General features: G+C 45.3%; 1 protein-coding gene across 6 annotated transcripts in view; it reads left to right on the top strand.

Moving 5' to 3' along the window:
* The window catches only part of nrxn1a (neurexin 1a), a 56960-nt gene that overhangs the window by 20977 nt on the left and 11236 nt on the right, over nucleotides 1-24747 (top strand). For 3 of the 6 annotated variants that reach the window (XM_070990956.1, XM_070990960.1, XM_070990957.1), the window contains 17 exons: nucleotides 394-695; nucleotides 1781-1804; nucleotides 3739-3900; nucleotides 5840-5911; nucleotides 6240-6464; nucleotides 7057-7204; nucleotides 8155-8285; nucleotides 9035-9287; nucleotides 13398-13601; nucleotides 15817-15843; nucleotides 18780-18902; nucleotides 19183-19564; nucleotides 19967-20157; nucleotides 20718-20891; nucleotides 22149-22268; nucleotides 23147-23328; nucleotides 24457-24628. In XM_070990956.1, the coding sequence (XP_070847057.1) occupies nucleotides 394-695; nucleotides 1781-1804; nucleotides 3739-3900; nucleotides 5840-5911; nucleotides 6240-6464; nucleotides 7057-7204; nucleotides 8155-8285; nucleotides 9035-9287; nucleotides 13398-13601; nucleotides 15817-15843; nucleotides 18780-18902; nucleotides 19183-19564; nucleotides 19967-20157; nucleotides 20718-20891; nucleotides 22149-22268; nucleotides 23147-23328; nucleotides 24457-24628 (2892 nt within the window). The remainder of the gene's footprint in view (nucleotides 1-393; nucleotides 696-1780; nucleotides 1805-3738; nucleotides 3901-5839; nucleotides 5912-6239; nucleotides 6465-7056; nucleotides 7205-8154; nucleotides 8286-9034; nucleotides 9288-13397; nucleotides 13602-15816; nucleotides 15844-18779; nucleotides 18903-19182; nucleotides 19565-19966; nucleotides 20158-20717; nucleotides 20892-22148; nucleotides 22269-23146; nucleotides 23329-24456; nucleotides 24629-24747) is intronic. The other 3 variants (XM_070990958.1, XM_070990962.1, XM_070990959.1) reach the window with 1 other exon arrangement.

Raw genomic sequence — 24747 nt, 5'->3', positions numbered from 1 at the left:
CCCACATGAGTGATCAAAGCTTGTTTACACACCACTCCATGGTACGATTAGAGGTATGGAAGGAAGTGTTTCTTCCAAGTGCTGGCATCAGTGAGGCTTTGCTTGACAGTAACAACATTTTCAGCATCTCAAACAATATGTTTTGTACTGCACATCCGAATCAAATTTAACCAGGCCCAGCAGAGCTTTGTTTTACCCGGCTGGCTCTGATGAACACCCACCATTTTATCATCTTTGAGCATATTGTGAAGAGGAGTGTGGGAAGAAGCAACATAGCTTGGATTTTGTTCTAATCATTATGATAATGTTCAACACGAGTATAATGGCTCCACGCTCCTTTGTTCTTCCTCCCTGTTTCCTTCTTCCTCTTCCACCTCTCACACTCTATCTCAGCTCGCGAGGAGTACGTTGCCACCTTCAAGGGCTCCGAGTACTTCTGCTACGACCTGTCGCCCAACCCCATCCAGTCTAGCAGCGATGAAATCACGCTCTCCTTCAAGACGCTGCAGCGCAACGGCCTGATGCTGCACACCGGCAAGTCAGCCGACTACGTCAACCTGGCACTGAAGAACGGTGCCGTGTCACTTGTCATCAACCTCGGCTCCGGGGCCTTCGAGGCCTTGGTGGAGCCCGTCAACGGCAAGTTCAACGACAACGCCTGGCACGACGTCAAGGTCACCCGCAACCTGAGACAGGTAACCAGACAACAGGGGGTGGAAGAGTGAGCGACCGAGCAGACAGGAGAGGAGATGTGAAAGTACTTACGGCATTGATAAGCCTTGAAGAAGACAGATTTGAAGGGTCGTAGGGAGGGACAAAAAGATGGCAAGTGGTAGGTTAACAAATGGATGGAAGCATGCGTGGATTTCAGTTAGTGAGGAAATGATTAGCTGACAAAAATTCTGGTCTTAATTAATCCTTAGAGGCAAAAATGCAAAACATCCGCTTGTTTAGTTTTCTGAAATGTGAGGATTTGCTGCTTTTCTTTGTTTTGTATCATTGAATATTTTTGGGTTTTGGACCGCTGCCCGGACCGAACAAGATCTCTGAAGGCGTCACCTTGGGCTCTGGCAAACTGTGATGGGCGTTTTTGCTATTTTCCGACATTTTACTACTGAATGATGAATTTGTTTATTTGCGGAATAATAACAGATTAACCAACAATAAATTGTCAGTTGCAGTGTTAATTTTTAATTCCCTGTTAAAGAGTCTCAGTCTGTATTTGACAGATGTTTCAGGGCCAGTGGGCAGCAGAACAGACTATAGTCCGCAGCAAGACACTAATCAATGTACAAGCTACGGTCAGTGGTCTGTTGTCCGACTGCAGTGAAGATGTGGTAGGAAGATAATACCTGAGGTTTTGGTCTTAGTTTACAGTGGGTTAACCACCAGACCAGCACTGCTTTCAGCTCTAGGTGAGTGCTTTTTCAATTGTGTGGGTGTGTGTGTATGAATGGATGTGTGAGCGAGCGAAAGGCAGAGAGAGTGAGCCGAAGGACAACGAGGGTCACTCGCACTCAGGTGCCTGTAACCCAGCTGCCTCTACCGTTTGCCTGTTTGTACTACTAACTTGACTACTAACTTTACTAACCTGCTAGTGAAACTAACCACCATCCATGGAATGATTCATTCTACTAACCTAACCTGTGCCCTTCTCCTAGCGAAACCACTCCAACCAACCTACTAACCTCACCAGAGGCCTTCTAGCTTTCCTTTTTTTGTTCCCGAAGTTGTTCTGTTCACAGTTTTTTGCTTTCCTTTCTCCCCCTCTCCTACAAAGCACTCAGGCATTGGACACGCTATGGTAAACAAACTCCATTGTTCGGTAGATATCATTCTAATTGTTTCTTAGTTTGGGTTTGCCCCGTGTCTATTTCCTTTTGAACCATAGACATCAAAACTAAACCAATAGAAGGATAAATGCGGTTGGTAGTCTTTTACGCTTAAAAAGCCCCCTGTCCCGCCTCCTTGCCAACCACTTTTTTTCTTTAAATCCCTCCCCCCTCCCCTTTCTCTACCGTTATTTTCACCCCATCACTCTGTGACTGACATGTAGGCGTGTACTGATTGGCTCATCCCTCACCTGCACGCAAATGGCGAGCCCCACCTCCCCCTTCCTGCATGGCGTGACTCAGAAACCCTCCCCCTCTCTGATTGGTCCGTAAAATGGAAAGAGAGGTCCCTCCTTCCCCCTCTTTTTTTTAATTTTTTCCCTTTTCTTCTTTTGATTTTTTGTCCTCCACTCTGCCACTGCATGTTCTCCATGGTGCCTCTGATTCATCCCGTCCCCTGTTGTCGTTTTTTATCTACTGTGTCCTCTTTGCCAGTGGTTGCATGCAGAGAGAGAAACAGGCTGCATGTTTATATATTTACGTGCGTGTGTCCGTGTGGAATGAGCCGTAACCCATCTAACACCTGTGCGTGCGTGTACATCAGTAAGTGTGTCTTTGTCCATGTGTCATCTCATTCAGAATCGCTGATCTAACAAACCCCCCCAGACCACAAACTAACTAACTAACACCATCATCACAACTCACCCTAACAACACAATAACATGACATCTTCACACCTACTAACAGCATTGAAGTCATTGACCCTAACCTCAGTAACCCAACACAGCTTGGCCTAACACAAGTAACACTACTGTGGCTGTCAGCAATGCAACAACTAACAACTACTAACAAGTAAATAGTACTAACACCCACCTGTGTAGCATGAAGAAGCCTGTGGAGACTTTACTAACACCCGCCTGGCTGGGCAAGATTGCCTGGCAATGATAAGCACCGTCAGTGAGAGGGAACGTGCTGTAGTGGGAAAGTAAAGAGCTCACAACCTTTATGGGCAGTGGAAGTTGCTCAGTAATGTTCTGTAGAATATCAGGGTGATACCATACCACTAACCGTGACTTACGTGTGGCAGGGTTTGAAACCAGTGCAAGCTAAAACCCCCCTTACAGGCCACTATAAAGCAGAGTGGGTTGTTTATGTTACGAGAACACCAGGGTCAGTTTCACCTTTGGTGGAGCGTTAAGCAAAGCAGGTGTTAGCGTATTAGGACGTAAATCAAATTGCATCTGCTGCTAGATAAAGCAGCTTAGAGTCTGTGGCAGAGACGCGAGGAGGAGAACTTTTAATGTGAAAGTGCAACTGGCTAACTTTCAATGCAGCGCTGCACAAATCGTGTTGTTTAGTCTGTTTTGTAGTCAGTACCATGCAGCGACAGAGCTGGCTTTGGAGTCTGGGTGTTTGGAGTCACGAATGTTTGCTTTGGGTATCGGTAAATCTTAATTAATCACACACAGGATCTGGTTGTCATCCTGTACAATAAACTTAGAGCTGTTGACAGACAGAAGCAGGCAGACCACATTGGTGTGATTCCGCTGAGAGTGTACAAGTGGTAGATGGGGTTACAGGCTGCATTACTAAGAGTAGGCAGAGTGAGTGAGGGGCATTGAGCAGTGTGTAGCAACATAATGTCAGTAATACCAGCAAAGGCAAGAGGCAGCACAACTCAATTACACCACACAGTTAGCACTGATTCATCCACACCAAATCTAAGTCCCAACAGCACAACTAGCCAATTCCCCAAACCAATCAGGCCTTCTCCCCACCAGAATGCATACACATTGTTACCAGAGTAACGGGGGCTAATTTGGCTGGTCAGCGCCTAGCTAGCGCTTAGAGCGCTGCCTTTGGTGTGAGTATATAGCGTGTCCTTTCCCTGTGCTTTGTTGTGTAGGTGACGATCTCTGTGGACGGCATCCTGACCACCACGGGCTACACCCAGGAGGACTACACCATGCTGGGCTCTGACGACTTCTTCTACGTGGGAGGGAGCCCCAGCACCGCCGATCTGCCCGGTTCTCCAGTCAGCAATAACTTCATGGGCTGTCTCAAAGAGGTGCGGTGCATGCGTGATGCACGTATGTGTGTATACCTGCACAGAGAAAACAAGTTTGTGCTCGTGCTCGGCAGATAGCATGATCGAGTATTTTTCCAAAAACTTCCATGTAAAACATCTTCAGTTACTAATTTTGTTATTTTGTAACTACAATTTGCTCAGAATTAATTCTGACAGAATTTAGACTTAATGAGCTACTGATATAATCTCCACATGATAATTTCCTCACAATATGATTCCACTGAAAGACGATGAATGATATTATTTAATTATTGCCTAATTCACACACTCATGGCGCACACATTTCTGTACGCTCTCCGGTTTTAAGACACATACATTTTCTTCTTTTTCGCTCACTTTCTGTCTTTCTCCCTTCCTTTTCTGTCACGCATCACGCGAACATTTTACACACATTATCTTATAAAGCACACACACACACACACACACACACACACACACACAAACAAACACACACAGAAATGCTTCCATTTGGCAGACTCACACAAACAGTCCCAGACACACACACCCACCCCAGCATCAGAGAGAATCAGTGATGAGTGTCGTTGAGGGAGTAGATACAGCACTAAGCACTAACATGCTAATTAGCTACGCCACAGAGACGTTCCATCCATCCGCTGTGCTTGAAATGGGCCACAACACTGCAACAACAAAAACTCACATGACACACGGATGAAAACACACTAATACACTTGCACGTACACGTGAACACAATCTTAGCATGTCCACACAGATGCGTGCGTGCACATAAAGGAGCAGGAATCCACAAATACAACAAAAGTCGAACACAAATAATCATACATATGCATAAACAGCACTTGACACAACAAAACTCCCAAATGCATCCTCACACCCTTATATACACACCGTGTCGGAGTCTCACTTTCATTCACAGAGACTCACACAGAGGCATAAACAAACAACCAAACAAGCCGACAGATGATGTGCCAAACAGAGAGCTATCTGTATCAGTGGTGAATGCGCTCTGTGTTGCTTCATTAAGACCGATGGTGTTTAAACGAGGCTGCCGCTGTCAAAGTGAACCCTCCACTGGCACATTTACATATTTAATACGATGATATGATAATCCGTGTGAGCAAATTAAGATGTATGCAGCGAATCACGCGCATGAGCGATCACGGCTGTGGCAATTTTGTGCATTTGATGCGGCGCAGGCCCGCTCCTATGCGCGCACACGCCCACGCGCTAACACCATTTTGCACAGCACTTATATTCAAGAATCACCCTCATTGCCCCGCAGAAGCACATAACACACAAAACATTAAAAACAGAGGTGAAAAGCCAGCGCAGAGGATGCATTTTGTGATGTTGCTGAGTTGCTCTCAGGTCATAGGAGGAGGTCTGGATTAATAAAGCCGAGCCTGTGTGCGCTCCTCTCCCTCGACATCAAAATGCTCAGCACACTCTTTACACTCACGCTGCTCAGTCAGAGAGCGTACTGTGTCAGGGAGAGAGACACAGAAAATCGAGGTAGAAGCGATCATGCAAGTGGCAGGGACAAATGGGAGTTATCAGAAGATGAGGCTTGAGTGGCTCGCTCGTCTTAAGGTAGCAACTTTCATAAAAAAATACCAAAACACTTGAATAAAACAAGAAGTTTTGCAGGTTGAAAGATTAATAGATGCTTGGTCATATTTAAAGTGTCTTGTCTACCTCTGTAATAGTCCCCTCTTTTTTTTTGACTTCTGAAAAGGTTAATCAAAGCATTTTCACTTTTTGCCTGTTTTTCTCTCATTGTTCTTAAACGGCGAGGCTGGATAAAGAAAAATCACAATAGTCAAATCGAAGCGCTTTAAAGCAAAGTGAAGTGAATCTGAGAGTGAAGAAAAAGGCTTCTTTTTATTGAATCCAAAGGTGAATTAATGTTTTATTCTTTTCCCTTCAATGCCGTCCCCCAAAGGTGGTGTACAAGAACAATGATGTACGATTGGAGCTGTCTAGACTGGCTAAACAAGGAGACCCAAAGATGAAGGTACACACTTTGAACAGCATGTAGAGCTTGAGCCAGACAACACATTATCCTCTTATACGCAGAACACAGACATCATTTTGTACCACAACCTCCTGTCAGGCCCTGCAAGGCTTATAGTGTAGGAATTTTAAGTAAATGGGATTATATTTTTGCGATGTAGCCACAAGCTTTTGTCTTTTAGTCAGTTCCCAGCTGGGAGCAGCTGGCTTTATTTCAGTCCCTGACTGCAAAGGAGCCATTTTGGTCTTAATATTCAATGAACGTCAGTTTAAAAATCCACTGTTTTGATGCTTGAACCCCTTATTTATTCTCCTTCTGCCTTCCCAAGGTAAGTGGGGTGGTGTCCTTTAAATGCGAGAGTGTTGCCACGCTGGACCCCGTGACCTTTGACACCCCAGAGTCTTTCGTGGCACTGAGCAAGTGGACGGCGAAGAAGGCGGGCTCGATCTCGTTTGACTTCAGGACCACAGAGCCAAACGGGTTGATGCTTTTCAGCCACGGCAAACCTCGACAGCAGCAGCGCAAGGACCCCCGCACGCCCCCCACAGTCAAGGTGAAAGGTTTTTCTTTATGGTTCAATACACAGGAGTCTACTAGGTTTTCAGAGTCAGAGTCTAGTCAATCAACCAGCATTGCCACAGAATGGAAATATAACTCTACAGTCTGCAGCCAAATGCTAAATGCTAACAAATGGGAATGTCATTAGTTTTGCAGGTATTTGGTCATAAACATTGGATGCAGCTGATTCAGGTCTGGTAACCATCATTAGGTGCACAACATTGAAAGGCAATCTTTATTATTGTTGCTGAATTTTGGCTCTTGAAAGCAAAACCTAATTTCACTTCCTTACTTTCTTAAACCTCTTAAAATCCAAGATGGCTGCCAGTAATAGATCATTGATTGTCCCTTAAAATTTGTCGCAACTCCTGAAATCATCCCCATTCCCCAGAAGTCCAAGATCTAGTTTCCAAAAATGAATAGGTTTACTAATCACCAATAAAGCTGAATGACACCGAACAAAGAACCGGAGTATAAATGATTAGCCTAATCACCTTATTATAACTCGCAGTTATAATTTGCCTTTTCATTGCTAGCCATCAACGTCCCTGCTCTTTACCGGATACTGATGCTGCGTCTCTTTGCAGGTGGATTTTTTTGCCATTGAGATGCTGGACGGGCACCTGTACCTGCTGCTCGACATGGGCTCGGGAACCACCAAGACCAAGGCTATCGACAGAAAGGTCAATGATGGAGAGTGGTATCATGTGGACTTCCAGAGGGACGGACGCTCAGGTACACTTGCAGCTCATTCGACTCTGATGCTAACCTTGATTACAGAGGTTGATAAGGAGGAGGATTAGGAGTAGACAAAGATTGTACTTCAACATTTTATAGTAAGCACCTGCCATCTGCCTGCTGCTGGTATTTAATTCAAACTGGGGTTACTGGATATGATTTCAAAGGGGCTGCACAGGCCATTTTTAACACAATCAATATACAGACGCACTGTCAAATTTATTGTAATGTGTTGGTATAATTACCATAACAGTGAGACTGTAATTAAAGCAATTGGTCGCCTCTTTCTCATGCAGTGCTGTTAATGTAAAGTTATGGCCACATTTGCCATTACACCATTACATTATGCCTCTTCTGGGGTACATGCATAAAACATACTTACACAGCGACTTTTGTTGTCTGTCTGAAAATGTGTGCATTTTCAAGATTATTTGTCCCTGGGGAAATTCGTTTTGGACATAAAGACATGTATGTATGAAATGTGTCTCAGTCCTTTGAACAGCGGCCACACAGTGTGAGCCAAGTGACTAAGACCATATATACAGTGGCAGGATTTTTCATGCTTTCTCAGCCTGAAAACACAGTTATAGTTTGCATGTCAGTGCTAATTGCAGTCTAGAAAACCACAGTGGGGGCTGCCAGTCTTCTCAATGGGGGTCTTGTTTGTTTACTGTAACTGTACTAATGTCTAAAAATAAGTGTATTAATGATTTATTGGTGAAAAACCGTCGTACGTAGCACTTTTAAACCAGCAGCCTGTGTAGTTTTTCCGTTGCTTGTGATAAGTGGTGGTAATGAGGAGGAGGAGGAGGACAAAGAGGGGGGAAGGATGACGATGATAAAGATGATGATGGCAGTCATAATGGTGGTGGTGGTGATTGTGAGGATGTTCGCACTGAAGGTCATACGTTTACCAAAATTGCTTTGATGTCTCGCTGTGACTCCAGGAACCATCTCGGTGAACAGCGTAAGAACGGCGTACACGGCTCCGGGAGACAGCGAGATCCTGGACCTGGATGACACTTTGTACCTCGGAGGACTACCTGAGGACCGCGCTGGACTCATCTTCCCTACAGAGGTGTGTGTGTGTGTGTTGCTGTTCTGTGTCCACTGTATGACTAATTCTGCCTTTTGGCTGCCATGTAAATTAAATGTATGTAAATGAAAATGTATTTGTCAACTTTTTTGATAATTCATCGTTTAAGTCATTTCAAGCAGAATTTTATGGCTCTATCTATTTGCTAAAATGATAGATGAAAGAGATTAAAGAGATTAAATGTAAATATTAAATACAAGATGTTCATCATTTAGCCTGGGAGTAGGGAGGAGTGCTAGCTTTCCATCACTTATAAATGCCTTATTGTGCATGACCATATTCTACAGCCACTTGTCCATTAACTAAGAGTTTTCCATCAGTAACATCCTAATTCCTGCTTATTGACAGCAAGAAAGGAAGTTATTGCACATGATAAGCCATTAATAAGTGCTTTATAACGACTAATAAGGAGCCAATATGCTGGTAATATGCATGCTAATAAGCTACTAGTAAATGGTGAATATGCATAAGTGTGACCGTAATCTATTAAAATGGATTCAAGCACCTGACTTGTGTAAGGAATAAATGAACAAACATGTATCAGGGTGAAAAGCGTGATAGAAAAAAAGCCAGACATACCTGGCAGTTCTAGCTTCATCTGTGCCTTGAACAAGCTTTAAGCAGCTGTTAGATTAATATTTAATTTTGACTTTAGTTTACCAGCAAACCTGCAAAAAAGTGGTCGTATTCCTTCCAGTGAAACTACTCAACACTGGTGACCTCTCCCTCAGGTGTGGACGGCTCTGCTGAACTACGGTTACGTGGGCTGCATCAGAGACCTGTTTGTGGACGGGCAGAGCAAAGACATCCGGCGGCTGGCCGAAGCCCAGAGGGCGGTGGGGGTGAAGCCGTCGTGCTCCAGAGAGCTGCCCAAACAGTGCCTGTCCAACCCCTGCCAGCACAACGGCATCTGCCGGGAGGGCTGGAATCGCTACGTCTGCGACTGCTCGGGGACGGGATACCTGGGACGCTCCTGTGAGAGAGGTGAGGATGACGTTATGGCAGGTAGGGGAGGAAGAGGAGATTAACACTCAACTGGACTTTTGGCAGCCTGTCTAGTAATTGGCATGAATGCTTAAGTCACATTTTCACAATAGAGATGAGTAAGCTGTCTAATTACAGCCACTAAACAGCAACATTTTGTGAAACATTAATAATATGTCATGAAGCAAAGCACAGTCACACTGACAGCTTTGTCATTTGCTTTTTGGCTTGAGAACACTGAGCGATGCCAAAGGGATGAGTGACAGAAGACAGATGGTACGGGACGGAGAGTTTGAAGTTTCAAAGTCAGAAATAACTCCATCAAACGCTAAAAATACATTATGATCATCAGTTATTGGGCAATAAACTTTTATTCATAATACCTTTAAGTTATGCTTTTTTGCTTTAAAAGCCCCGTCCTAACAGATTACACCACTTTGATAGTACTTACTCTGATGTGCGCTAAAAAGGCACCCTCATAAAGATTTATGGCAGATAAAAATGTGGCCAAACTATTCAAATAAAAATGCTTGCAAATTGAGTTTAGGTACCCTCCACTTCATCCCCGGTGATGGAGGATAGGAAGGATGGCAGGTAGGGAGTAGATAAAGTAGAGATAGAAAATAAGGGCAGAGAGAAAATGAGTTGCTCAACAAGAAAAAATAGCTTTTCTATCTTTGGCTGTAGCTTTTTTTTTTTATTCACAAAAACACATTTTCTGTGTGAAAGGGAGAGTAGTAAAGTAAGGTGGAGGCAGGGAAAGGAGAGGACCAAACAGGGGTGAAAGAGAAGAGGTGGGAGGAAGCAGAGCTGCAGACAGGACTATTGGATGTAGAGACTGGGAATCGATGGGAGAGGAAATGTGCAGAGAGCAGGGAGCAGGAGCTGTGACAGAGGAGGGTGGAACCACCGGGCTGGAACCGCCATATGACAGCAGGTGAGGAGATGAGGAGGAATGGGAGACGGGAGTAGAAAATCTGACAGAGAGAGAGAGAGTTATGAGAAAAGGTATGAATTCAGGCTGAGGGAGAAATGGAAAGTAGGAAAAGATAGGCAAAGGGACTGATACAGGCCTATTGAAAGAGGCAAGATGGAGTCAGACAAGGAGAAGAGAAGAAATGTTGTTTGTGCCACAACTGCTGACGCGTGATGATTGTACTATCATCTAACAGGAGACACACACACGCACGCACACGCTGTCTGAGAGGCGTCGATATGAAACACTTTTATTTCTGAGGACAAACATCCACAGTGTATGTTTATCGTAGCAACGCACCCTCTCTCTCTCTCTCATGCTCTTCGCTCCGTCTTCCTCTCCTCTACATCTTTCTTCATCCCACTCTGTGTGCATTGAGGGGTCACTAACTGGTGGTTCAGTGGATTAAAGGAAGCACAGATGGAGAAGCAGATGGAGAGAGTGATTGGCCATGTTTACGCCTTCTACCTGCGGTTTCCTCCTCCCTTTTTTTCCCTCCTTCATTCTCTCGCTCTCTCCTTTGTTCCCCCCCCCCTCCTTCCTTAATGAACAAAGATGAATTTTTATTTTGTAAAGAGCAGTCGCGCGTATTTCTAGCGACGCGTTTGCACATTTCTTAACACGTTTTTAGTTCCTCCTGTTCGGTTGACGCTGTTCACACTGGTGGGTTATATTGCTGTCCTGATATGGAAGCTCATTCCTGCCAGGAAAATAAAAAAAAATAAAAGAAAGTTAGGAGCTGCTAAGGTTTCATCTTTACTCGTCAGTGAGTGAAACGTTCTGTACTCTTTTATTCAAATGCATCCCTAATTGATTTTAACCTACAGCTGACCTCACTACAGCCCTTTTTTTTTGAAGTTCATGTCACTTTGAATTCGTTTAAAAATAGATATTAAATAGAAAATGAATCAAAATATTCATGGTGAGTCAATATTGTGAGAAAGAATGTCACACATACGAGATACTGAGTCAACAATGATGAGAAGTCAGACAAAATGATGAGCTAACCAATCTAAGAAGTCCAAAATGTGTTTTATGGAAAGAACTGTGAGAAACCACGTCAGAAGATACTTAATTTGGACTCGTTAAGGCAAGACGCCAGCAAATTGGGTAAAAATTTTAGATGAGAATAGATTTAGACCTTAAGAGTATAGACAGGAATAAAACTGGAAAGTTTGGTGTATGTGCAGATAACACTACAGGTGAATAGGATAAAAATAAATATCACCATGAAACTTCCCCTGTTGAATACTTACATAAGTCGAAGAATTATTTTTTGCATTACAACTTTCTGAAATTTGATGTCCCGATATGCAAATGTCTGAAAGACATGTTATGGAAGCAAAATAACCCGAGATCTCAGAATTGACCAGAACGTGAAAGAAAAATGTTCCCGTCTGTAGTTTGTCCCCTCAAGTCAAGATTTTAACTTAGCACTTAATTAAAATTATGAGATAGCAAAGGGCAGCACTCACGGCAGGGCATGACGTGCCCATATGCCTCCATAAATACTCATTAGCGCAGCAAGTCCCAGAGAAATGCACCATTCACTCCTGTTAGAGTGACTTTTGCTAAAAAGGAACAGTGACCAGCTGTCTGAGGAAACTACTGAGGCTTTACTTTTTTTTAAATGAAACTATATATTTCTGGCACTTTTTTAAGGCGTATGTCTTCAGTGGGAGTCAGTGGGCTTGAGGCCACATGACAGTGAGACAGTACGTAGAGATGGACTAACACATCCATCACTGACAACACATCTGTAGCACATCTGGTGTGTGCTAAATGCGTCCAATGATGCGAAGGTATGCGACGCAGTCAGTGTGCAGTATCCCTTTTTTTTTCCTTTCTTGGCAAACATGGGCTTCCATACTTGCTTGGAGCCATCCCTCCCTCCCTCTATTTGCCTGGTAGTGAGTCAGGTGCCATGGTGGGTAAAATTTAGTCAGCTGTCTCCCTTATCAGAAATGTGTGCACGTGTGTGTGAGTGTGTGTTTTCGAGTGTGCTTGGGCGGGTGTGTGTTTGGCTGTTAGTTATGTTATCTGTGATATAACAGGCCAACCACCTCCTTTTTCCTCAAGTTAATGAGGGTTCATTTGCATTTTAGCCAAGAGCTTTTCTCCCTCTCCCCCCTCCTCCTTTCTCTCTGTCTTGCTCTGTCCCGATTTTCTCTCCCCCTGCTCTCACTTTACTAAACCCTCCTCTGTTCACACTTAAATTCACTCACTTATTCTGACATGCACACACACACACACACACACACACACACACACACACACACACACACACACACTATCTCCCTCTTTCCCTCCTTCTCAGCTCATCAGTATTCATGAGGCCTCCCTCTCTTCCTGTTCTCTTGTTTTTGCCTTGGCTCCAACCGTCTCCCACAGAAACAGGGAGAGCGAAGGGGAGAGAAAGCGAAGGAGGAATGGAATGGAGAGATATAAGACGAAGGAAGAGAGGGAGAGATAAAGACACAGAGACATGGAGAGTGTGTTTAGCTCTGTATGTAATTGGCCAATAAAAAACAGGGTCCTCGGAGGTAAACAGTTTAGCGGTCGGGGATTGGCCCCAGCAGGTAGCAGGGAGAGAAGATTATGAATATGTAAATGAGTATGCAAAAGACATTAAAGTGGGATCACCTGAGCTTGTTACATTATGACTCCAGGGTCTGGGATGTCAGCGACGCTGGCTAACACACTCATCGCCATGCATTCTGATTTAACTGGATAATAGGGCCAGCCAACCAGCTGCGGCTATTTTTACATCCTCTTTTGTGCAGGAGCGATGATGAATTAAGGGTGGAAAGCGATGGGGTAATTTTGTAGGAAGCAGAGTTGAGCTCCAACATGACGTGGCGGCGGGAACGAGGGAGTGCAGCCGCGCTGCAACATGCTTCATGTTTACATCTGATTCACTCAACGTCAAACTGGCTTTGTCTCGTCCCACCTCATGTGTTTTCTTCTTGTCAATCTTGCTTGTTTCTCTTTTTTAATGTTTTTTCTTTCTGCTTCCACCCACCTCGCTCTCCGCCACCACCATCTCTGTCTTCCTCCGCCTGTCTTTCGCTCCTTCCCTTCCTCCCTCACTCGCTCTCCTTGTCTCTCTCTCTCTCTCTGTACGTCTTGTGCAGATGCGACTATCCTGTCGTACGACGGCAGTAAGTTTATGAAGGTGCAGCTGCCTGTGGCGATGCACACCGAGGCGGAGGACGTCTCCCTGCGCTTTCGCTCCCAGCGGGCCTATGGCGTTCTCATGGCAACCACATCCCGTAACTCCGCAGACACCCTTCGTCTGGAGCTGGATGGGGGCCGTGTCCGACTCACTGTCAACCTAGGTACACACATGCACACAAACATGCATTTTCTCAAACATTACTTTAATTACATGTCAGGGGAATGCAGCTCACAGTGGCCTCTTGGCTATTTCCTGCATAGGAATGTCATTAAATGTTGATGAATAATATATTTTCCCTTGAAAGTCAACTGTCTCTGATAATTCTTCTAGATAATTCTGCTAAAATCAGTATGTTTGAGACACAGGTTTCAAAGGTTTATGCAGATACTTTTGCAGGGCTCCCACGGACATGAAATTCCTGAAAAAGTTATGAAATTAGGAAAACTGTTTTGCCTTGAAATGGTTTGGAATATAAAGAATGCTTTAAATGTACATTGTTTTGGCCATTGGTTAAAAAATCTGCTCATAAAAATCCCAAAACATGTCTAATGCTATGTGAAATACTCTCCCTCTACTAATTAAAAATTTAGTCCAGCACTAAATGATAGTTTACACACTGGAGTATGCAGCTGTTTGTCTGACGAGTGAATAAAGTTAGCAAGCGCTAGCAGTTTTCTTATCTACAAAACTGCCTGGGAGGTGTGAGCTTAGTAAAATGTGGCAACAAATACAACGCATGGCTAAAGAGAGACACTAGCCACATCCCGATGTGGGCTCTGCACCAAAACATTTGACGTTGGCAACATGGAGGAAACGGCAGTGGTCAGCTGTCAGGACACCCAAAAGGCCATTCAGCAGTGGGCCGGCGTCGGCACGTATCTCACCACACGTCCTGTAGCCAGCCCAGATAGCTTTACTGCTTCTGCTAGCACAGCAAACATCAGTATCGCTGTGAGACAGGCATTCAACCAATCCATCGCGTCCAACGGTCTGCTATCCTCCCAAATCATGTGGGCACTGACTCGTGTTATTCGTGCAGCCTCTGTGATAACACAGGTGAGCTTTTCAGAGCTATGTTTCCCGACAGCGGAGTAGCGGGCAGATTTATTAGTGGTGAGACAAAGCGTGCGTACCTCTCCACATTTGGTTTTTCACCCTGCTTCAAATCACTTGTTGTCAGAAGGCCGCTCAGGCAGACTGGTTATGTAATGATGTTTGACAAAAGCCTGAACAAAGTTCTCTAGCTCAATGAGATGAACCTGCACGTCTTGATATGGGATGGGATGCAGGTAAACACCCATTATGTACACTTCTAGGCATGCAGCTGACCTCATAGCTCTGCAGGCCTGCCTATCTTAAACTACTTAAATAAGGTTATGCAAACGGAGTAAAATATTAATTACAGAAAAGGTCTGAATATTCATTGGTAAAAGTATGTGTGAACCCTTATGTGCATATATACAGCCTATCTGTGAATACACACACAAACATACACAGCTGAAGGTTAGTACCATTGTTTTTGTGTTGAACAGAGGGTCAAGCCTCAAGCTGCATTCTCTGCTCACTCCCAGTGGACCTGTGCATCCCTAACACCTTGAACAATCAACACCAAGACTCACAAACTGTACAAACACACACAAACAGCACACATAACTGCAGGAAAAGCACATCCCCCTTTTGGTTTTTTATACATTTCTGCTCAGTTCAGCGGCTACGCTCAGTTCCACCCTCACACACTTTCACATGAGTACATTCACATGCTAACACACACATAGACGTAACAGAGGGGTGCATGTGTTGGTCTCTGGTTGTCTGCAGCCGCGTCTTTTCTGTGGTTGACGCCACATGACACACCAAGGCATCATGGGTAAAAAGAAGAAGTATATATATAATAATGGGGCCGAATCTTCCGACCATTTGCGGAGATTTGTGCTCTGCGTGGGCGACAAAAATTATGGGATGTGTTCGATGTCTTCAGACAAACTGACACACATGACCCATCTCAGTCTCCTGATACTTTTGATTGGTGACTGAAGCTGTCGCTCAGGCCAGAGCAGCCAATGAGCACACCGCTCATGCTGGGAAACACCGCTCTCCTTCATACGCTGAAGGCAAAGATCCACCAATCATGATCCAGATTTGACTCTTTATTGGCTAAGAAATCACAGAAACTGCATTTTGAATTTCACACTGTAGTAACAAAAATCACGGTCCAGCTCGAGGTCCTGTGATGAAGGAGGGTGTGTGTTTTCTCAGCGGCGCGTGTGTGCGTGTTTGTATATATGCGTGCAGGGTGTGTCGATGTGTGCGTCCCCAGGGCGTGGAGAGTATGTGTATGTGTGCAGCATTAACCCTCTGCTCTGCTCTCCCTCCAGACTGTATCAGGATAAACTGTACAGCCAGTAAGTGATCCTCCATCTCACCTAACCCCTCCCCCTCCCTCCTCCTCCTCCTCCTCAGTATGCGTGTGTGTGTGCAGTAGAGTGTGTGTGTGTGTGTGTGTGTGTGTGTGTGTGTTTTTCTTAATGTATCTGACTAGCTTTAACTCTCTCTGTCTTGTCAGCCCATCTGCTCGTAATCCCATAATCGACATATCTTTGTACCGTGTGTCTGTGCGCATATATGCGTGTGTGTGTGTTGGACACGGGAGGTGCACATATGCGTGTTTGTGTCCGCATGTTCAGCCACACCACAGGAGCGGTGCGATTTTTGCTGAGGGCCAGGGTTTTCCAGGTCGGCCATTTTAGCAAAAAAGGAGAGACGGAAGAGAGGACGGTGGGGGTTGAAGGGAGGGGGGGGAAAGAGACAGAGAGGATGAAAGAGGACATAATCTGAGCGTGAGGTGTTCAGGTAAAAATAGGTGTGCTGGGGAATGCGAGCAAAAGAGGCAAGCGGTGGTAACTGGTGGATGAACGCATCTCAGAGCTGCAGGGTAATTACCTCTCCTTCATGCCAGAGACAAAAGACGTGTGATCCCTCCACTTGTCTCTGTCCCACCTTCGTCCTTACGTCTGTCTGGTTGCTTTCTTTGTTTGCTTGTTTTTTCTTTCAAAACTGTACATGAGGGATTTTTGGGTAGTGTTTAATTCAGTGTGTGTGTGCGTGCGTGTGTTTCCGTTCATGCTGCTGTGACTGGAGCTGAATCCCTGATGAAGTTTAATTCCCTCACGTGGAGTTTCTCTCTGTCACGACCACAGAGGGAGTGAGAGAGAGAGAGAGAGACGAATGCTCTGTGACGGCAAAGAGGTGGTGAAATGGACGACTGCAGTTGCCATAGAAACCCTACTAGCCACACAGCGCTGTTGCTATCCCGCATGCCTGTCGGCCAATTTTAGACCAGTTGTCTCAATGAACATTTCAGTAGGCAGCCACTTTTCTGGCACACCATGTGCATACAATAAATTATACATCTTATATTCAAGGGGGGAGAGAAAAAATGTATTTAACAGCCAGGCGCCGCTGAAATAGTCCACTCAGCAGTCAAATAAAAGCCTCGGCATGGGAGAGATTGAGGCTTATCCAGCAGAAAAGCCACTTGTTATTTAGAGCTAATGAAATATGAAACGCTTTTTGTCGTTTTGTTTTCATTATCCTGCTCTTATAATCTCCAGTAGCTTGTCATTTGGGTCTTGTTTCCACTGCAGAAGAGACAGTCCCTTTTGTCTTTCTGTTTGAATTGTCTCGCCTCGCCGTCTTTTGGTTTTAACAGCGCAGACTGTCTGCTGACCGCCACAGCCGTCGCCAGTAGCTCAGCATTGAGCCGAGCTCACATGCTGCTGAACGCACCGTTAGCGCTGACCCAAAATAGGTGCTTGTGTGTGTGTGTGTGTGTGTGTGTGTGTGTGTGTGTTTATCGGTGTGTATTTGTGCCTCTCCCTGTTCCCAGGTTGACACAGATCACTGCCTCACCCCCACATCAGTCTGCTCATTCTTTGAGTATTCGGTTACATATGCAAACACACACACACACACACACACACACACACACACACACACACTCAAAAACTGACACATACATACACATATTCTCTCCTTCACTCAGTGTTAGGCAGTGATCCATGGTAACAGGATGAGATGCTCATGCCCAGAGCACAGCTGAGTCTCCTCAGGGGAACCCTGTGTCCTCTCTGAACACACAGTACACTCTTTTACCCTGCAAACACACACACACACACACACACACATACATGCACGCACACACACACATGCATTTCACACCGCCGTAGCCGTTTTGATTGACTTCTCATATTCGTTTAATTATGTTTGCGTGTCAGCACGCCTGTATGTCTGTCTCCCCCTCGACCTCTCTACCTGTGTGGGTGTGTGTTTGAGTGTGTGTGCTTGCCTGCGTGCCTCCATGAGTGATGTAGACATGCTTGACATTTTCTGCAGCAGAATCCGTTCGGGTCAGTTTACTTCTCACCTCCCCCATCATTACCTCCTATAGGTCACCGTAAGCAGACTCCTCAAACCAACAGGGCTTGGAGGAGGAAGGGGAGAGTGTGTATGTGTGCTCAGGGACGGTGGGTGTTGTGTTCAAGGTTGGTGGGGTGCTTGTAGTGAGTAGGAGGAAGGGGACGCTGAGGTTTTGGGAGCAGTCCGTCTGTCAAATGTGTGCAGTCAACTATGTGAAGATGGGAGCTGGTAGACGGGCCGAGAGAGAGACATCATGGGAGGACAGCTCAGCTTCTTTCATTCTGCTGCACATCAGCACCTTGGAGAGCTCCGTGATGTTCCTCTGTGTGTCTAGTGCCACCATGAGGCTCACTGCGGTACTGCGGCCTTGTGGAAAATTTTAAAAAATGAGCCTGTATGCGGACACAGGCGAATATATGTTATATGCGTGGGGGCGAGAGGGTTGTGTAGCAGTTTAGGAGTTAAGGGAGTGCGAATGTGCTGTCTGTGCATGTGTGGGTAGTTGGTGGTCATCATGGCGGTGTGATCTGTCCACAGATGGATTGTCTCAGCGTGGGCCTGTTGTGACTCACAGTCTCCATCTTAGGCACCCATGGCATCCATTTATGTTAATCTTTCTGTCTGTCTGTGTCAAATCATCCGTCTCGCTGGTATATCTGCAGAGAGACCTGTCTGTCTATCCGTGCAGAGAGAGTGTTGACACAGAGGTGTTCGTCTCCCCAGGATATGTATGGTTCCTCCCTCCTTCTCCTATTTCCCTCCATTTCCTCACTTTCTGTCCTGAAGTTTTAATTCAACCTGCCTGGAATCTTCTTCTCTTTTTCTGTCTCTGTCTCTGGACCTGTATCTCCTCTGTCTCTCTCTATCTGTCTCTCTCCCCCTCTCTGTGCGTTATGTTAACGGTGCTCTGGGCTATGTGTAGGTAAAGGCCCAGAGACCATCTTTGCGGGGTCGGGCCTCAATGATAATGAGTGGCACACTGTGAGGGTAGTCCGACGTGGCAAGAGCCTCAAACTCACCGTGGACGACCTGCAGCCTGTTGAAGGTAACCACAGCAGCATTACTTACACCCCTTAGCACCATAAAATGACTCTCTTTTAGAGAACATCTATACTTGTGCAAGTGAAAATAACCATCCTGAATCATGACTGTGATCATAGCTGTAAACCCCTACACCAGTACTTACATTTGTTGTATTAGTCTGTCTTTTACTAGCAGCCTGTTACTGTTAGTTCAACTGCTGAAATGAGCATTAGGATTGAACAGTTCCACCTGAAACCCAACTTTCCGGAGCCCTCACCTTTGAAGTTTACCCCCGCCACCAGGTCAGATGGCGGGCGATCACACCCAGTTGGAGTTCCACAATGTGGAGACGGGAATTGTGACGGAGAAGCGCTTCATGCCCGCCGTGCCCTCCAATTTCATCGGCCACCTTCAGGGCCTGGCGCTGAACGGCATGCCCTACATTGACCTGTGCAAGAACGGCGACATCGACTACTGCGAGCTCAACGCTGTTATCGGCTATAAGAGCATCGTGGCTGACCCCGTCACCTTCCGCTCGCGCTCCAGTTTCGTCACGCTACCCACGCTGCAGGCCTACTACTCCATGCATCTCTTCATGCAGTTCAAGACGACGTCCCCCGATGGCCTTATACTCTACAACAGGGGAGACGGCAATGACTTCATTGTGATAGAGCTGGTGAAAGGGTGAGCTGGACACAACGCAGTGTGTGGTGTTTACATTATATGAGTCAGTGCTCACTTTGAATTTAAAATAAACAAAATGAATTGTAAACAATGGGTATGGGTTTGAGGTAATATCTGTCGAACAGAAAAGCATGTGCATGTTCAGTTTGACCATTTTTCCTGAGGATTTACAGGTAACATAAGGAGAAAGTTCTTGACTATGAGGCTGAAATACCAAATATGAAAAATGCACAAGTCAAGCAGCTCCTTTTCTATTTTTGTAATTATGCTTCTACAAGACAGATTGTAATGCCCTGAAGTGTATGACCCTGTGATGTTCTCCACCTTGAATACACTTTATTTGCCTTTTCTCTCCTCGATTTTTTAAAGCCCTCCTCTCTCCTTTCCTTGTTCCCTTTCTAGCTACCTACACTACATCTCTGATCTGGGCAATGGAGCACACCTGATCAAAGGCAACTCTAACAGTCCCCTAAATGACAACCACTGGCACAATGTGCACATATCCCGAGACACTAACAATCTCCACACAGTCAAGATTGACACCAAAGTCACCACGCAGACCACCATGGGCGCCAAGAACCTCGACCTAAAGGGTATGCACAAAAATACAAGCAGTGATACCTCAATGTGCCAGACTATTTCTTGGCCAGTGAACTTTAGAGGAGCTGGTAGGCGGATTTTGCTGCATTCAGACAGAGCCGGACCAGCTGTTTCCAGTCTCTGTGTTAAGCTAAGCTAACTTTCTCCTCGCAGTAGCGAAAAATTTACCTTAGAGACATGAGAGTGGTGTCAGTTTTCTAATCTGAGAAAGCAAATATGTGTATATCCCAAAATTTCAAACTATCCCTGTAATTGGTCAGAAAATTAATTGACCGTGTGTAATATTTTTGTGGCATAAAAAAAGCTAAATATTCAATGATTCCAGCTTTGAAAATGAGAAAATGTGCCGCTTATCTCTGTTTCAAATCAGCTGTCGGTTGGACGAAACAACCAATTTGAAGACCTGGGGCTGATTACACACTTTTCCTTGACCTTAAAAACAATCAATCGATTGAAAAAAATGGCTAGACCAATCAATAATGGAAATGAGTGATACAGTCTGGCTTTGTAATTGCTTCATGAAGCTGCCATTCACTGTGCTGCTCCTCGTCAGGTGACCTGTACATCGGGGGCGTCTCCAAAGAGATGTACCGAGACCTGCCTAAGCTGGTCCACTCCCGCGAGGGATTCCAGGGTTGCCTAGCAACAGTTGATCTAAATGGCCGCCTCCCTGACCTTTTGGCTGATGCCTTAGCAACCATGGGACAAGTAGAGAGAGGCTGCGAAGGTGAGGTGCAAACACACAGACAGCACACCCGTAGATGTGTCCAGGTCCATGTCCCTACTGCTTTTTCTTTCAGCTTTCGTGTAACTCATGCTCTCTCTTGCCAGGATAACCCACTAACCCAGCTTTTGGTCGACTAGATGTAAACTTTGCTCTTTCTTCTCATCTCCTCCTCGGTCTCTCTGCACATTGTGTTTTCTCTCTGTGTTCCACTCTTTCAGCAGCTCACAGGCATCTGCGTGCATTGACTAACATCTAACTTAATTTGCTTGTTTGCTTTTTTGTTTGGCTGACAAAAGTTACATTGATGAAAGCTGACTTGCAAGGTATATCGCTATGTGTGAGCATGTGAGAAACGTGTGTGCGGGTGGGAAAATGTGTGCGTGTGAGCGCGAGTGCGTGCGTGCCTGCGCGTGTGTGCGTGTATGTACGCGTGTGTTGAAACTACCCAGTGGTGTCTAGTGTTGTGTGGATCCCAGTGATCCAGAGTCAAAGGTCAGAGGTGACCTGTCCTCTCCTAGCCACCATAGTGACATCATCACAGTAGTGACATCACCACCGCTTGACTTGAGTTGACCACAGCTCCACCACCCGGGTTGCCCAGCAGCATGCTCTCTAACCCCTCCTACTGACTCCCAACCTAAACTTCAATACTCCATTTGTGAATCACTTCACACCCTTTCCTCCACGCCTCGAGTTAGAGGTGCAGCGAAGGAGAACTAAGTTTAGAGCTTTGACATTCTCCTTCGCTGCGGTTTGAGCACGAGGCAGCGAGAGAACGGTGACAGACTGCTGAAGAGAGAGTATTGAGATGATGGCCTTTAAACATAACTCTGCCCTCTTATGTTTAACTCCTCCTCCTGTCCTTGCCCCACTCATCTAGCCTCACCACCTGCATGCTCTCCACATCTGGCTCTTTTCTACCGAGTAACACAGATTCCAGTTTAGTTTCAGGTCAGTTTATATGGAAAATCTAACATCCTCTGTTAGTGTGAAGCTAAAGAATGGGAGCCTATGCACAATATCATAGTCTCACAACTTTTGTCTACTAATACTACTAATCGTAACACCATTGCAGCACAACAGTCTACCCAGACTTTTCAAAATACGAAATGCATCAAGGATATATGGTCTAAGAATAACCCCTGTACTGGCATACTGTTGTGAACACACTGGGCTCTAGACAAAATCAAAAGAGTGCGTCCGCTTATCTTCTCCTAACGCGTGCACCCTCCAACCCCGCCACGTCTCTCACTGCAGGTCCCAGCACTACATGTCAAGAAGACTCCTGCTCAAATCAGGGAGTTTGTTTGCAGCAGTGGGAGGGCTTCACCTGTGACTGCAGCATGACTTCCTATGCCGGGCCACTGTGCAATGATGGTGAGTCTTGCCTTTCATTTGCTCTCTGGGGATTACACATCAGTTTTTCATTAAACAGCTGCAGGAAGAGTGTAGGATGAGCTTATTCTGTTCAAATCCCAAAAAATCCATGCAAGACTAGTGTAGTAGCATGTGTGGCCCCTGAGTACTCAGTGGACATCAGTGTGGGTGTGTAGATCATAGAGCATCAGTTTTAAACATGCATTTATACGTGCTATGTGCACAATTTCCTCACCCGTAATATCTCTAAACTGTAGACGCCCAATCTAACATTAACCCCGGTGCAGAACTACAGGTTAAAACTGATGCAGTGGGATGAATTCAAACGCTGAATCAAAGCATTTTCATGTGCATTTTATCCGAGCCGCCACGTGAGGGCACTGTCATCTGTTGATTCTGAAGAGGCGCAGAAACACTACCTGCTTATTCTAATCTGGTCTCTCTCTGTAACATGTAATAATGTCCTCTTTACATCTCCTAGCGTTTGACGCTGAAATATCCTCAGCAGCCTTACAAGCAAGATACTTGATGATCACTTAGTCACCTGACACTGAGTCAAACCGTTGTGTGCTGTTATTTGCGTGACTCAGTTATTACAGTCAGCCTCCTGCAGTTTTGTTGAGAAGTGCTTTGGGAAATACTGATTTATTCATTTTTTAGCATGTAGGTGTAACAAACAAAAGAAGGAGAAAGTGGAATGCCAGTCAGCTGTGACATTTTAGAGTTTTATTGTTATTTTCCAATGTGGACTTTTTGTCTTCAACATTTAGCAAAAAAAAAAAAAGGAGCCATCTGCAGAAGGGAGCCTCTGATAATAGATAGCACTGTTTATGGCATACAGACATGCTTGCAATTACATTTTTATCTGTGTGGGCCAGCTGGGACCACTTACATCTTTGGCCGTGATGGAGGTGTGGTGGTTTACACTTGGCCTCCTAATGAGCGTCCCAGCACCAGGGCAGACCGGCTTGCCCTTGGGTTCAGCACCCAACAGAAACACGCCATTCTGCTGCGGGTGGACAGCGCATCTGGCCTGGGAGACTACCTTCAGCTGCAGATAGTAAGCACACGCACCTGCATTGGAACACTAGGCCAAAGAAAATAGGATTTTTCCCATTAGCCACACTGCATGTGCCATCCGGTAGCAGGCAAGTACCTGCAGAGATGGTTATCCCTCAAACATCTGTTAGTAAAAGTCATATCTGTATATGAAAACATCGGATAGGTGTATTCCTTCCTTAAAAATGTGATGAGGCAGAAAACAGTGAAAATAATGTCATGTTAGATCTCTTTTATGTACTGTAAGCCTTCATTTTATGAGCTCCTAAATGTGCATTTGTTTGTCATCACATTATATTCATAATATCGTGCATATATTGTGGACACATCATGTCTTAAAGTTGTTTGTTTTATTGAACTATTTCATCACATTCTTGTTATTACTGTGGTTGTTAGCATCCACGGTATATCCTTCAAGCCCGTATGAATGGCTGTAAAAGAGCTTAATGCTCAGTCAATTTTCCCCGAACAAACAGGTTGATGATGATCCTGCTTATTTGTTCATGATGTGGAAATTAAACAAATCCAACAAAGAGTCTGAGCTCCATTTAGCCATGCATTTGTGTTTGCGCCTCATTAATCAATCGCTGGCCTGAAATTCATCACACAAGTAGGCATTTCACCACAGGTGTGGGCATGTGGACAGATCCATTCTCGTCTTTTTCTATTTTAAAACATTCCTCTTCATTGTCTACATTGCCCAGAGTGCACGTCAACAAGGCTTTCAGAGAGTTCAGTCCAGATTCAGGTGTGTTACACTCACAGCGGCTAATGTAGCCTTGAGGGTGAGGAGCAGGCTACAGAGATCTGAAAACCTCACTTCTCCACACCCTCAGTGTTTTTTTCATGTTCAAACTTTCAACCTTGAGCCACAGCCGCTGTGACAACACTTAAGGCAATTAGCAGAATTTGTGCAGCTCCCTCTGGAGCCACAAAAGCCCAAGACCTGTAAACAGACTTTGATGTGGAAAATCTGTGGCGTTCCCCTTTTACACAAGCAATCACATGGGAGCACAAATTATTAGGCATCTAGCACAATAAAGCAGGACTTTAAAGAGGAGCACTACCCTTGCCTGACAGTTACTGTCCTCATGAAGCATTTATTTCTCCTCCTCCTCCTCCTCCTCAGGACAAAGGCAACATTAGAGTAGTGTTTAATGTTGGCACTGATGACATCAACATCGAGGAGAGCTCCAAGTTTGTCAACGATGGGAAGTACCACATTATACGGTTCACCCGCAGCGGAGGCAATGCAACCCTCCAACTGGACGACCTGCCGGTTATAGAGCGTTATCCCTCAGGTAGGCCCTGCCCCGCCCACATATGCCCCACCCACTGACCTACCACAGCACTGCCTGTCCTGGGACAGAGCTAACTACACCGTAGTCCAAATCAACCCACCTCCTGATTGATGAATCAC

This window comes from Chaetodon trifascialis, chromosome 21 (assembly GCF_039877785.1).
Source record: "Chaetodon trifascialis isolate fChaTrf1 chromosome 21, fChaTrf1.hap1, whole genome shotgun sequence".
Taxonomy (NCBI): Eukaryota; Metazoa; Chordata; class Actinopteri; order Chaetodontiformes; family Chaetodontidae; genus Chaetodon; species Chaetodon trifascialis.
Note: the sequence above shows the minus strand (reverse complement) of the source record. Positions and strands in the feature narration are given on the sequence as shown.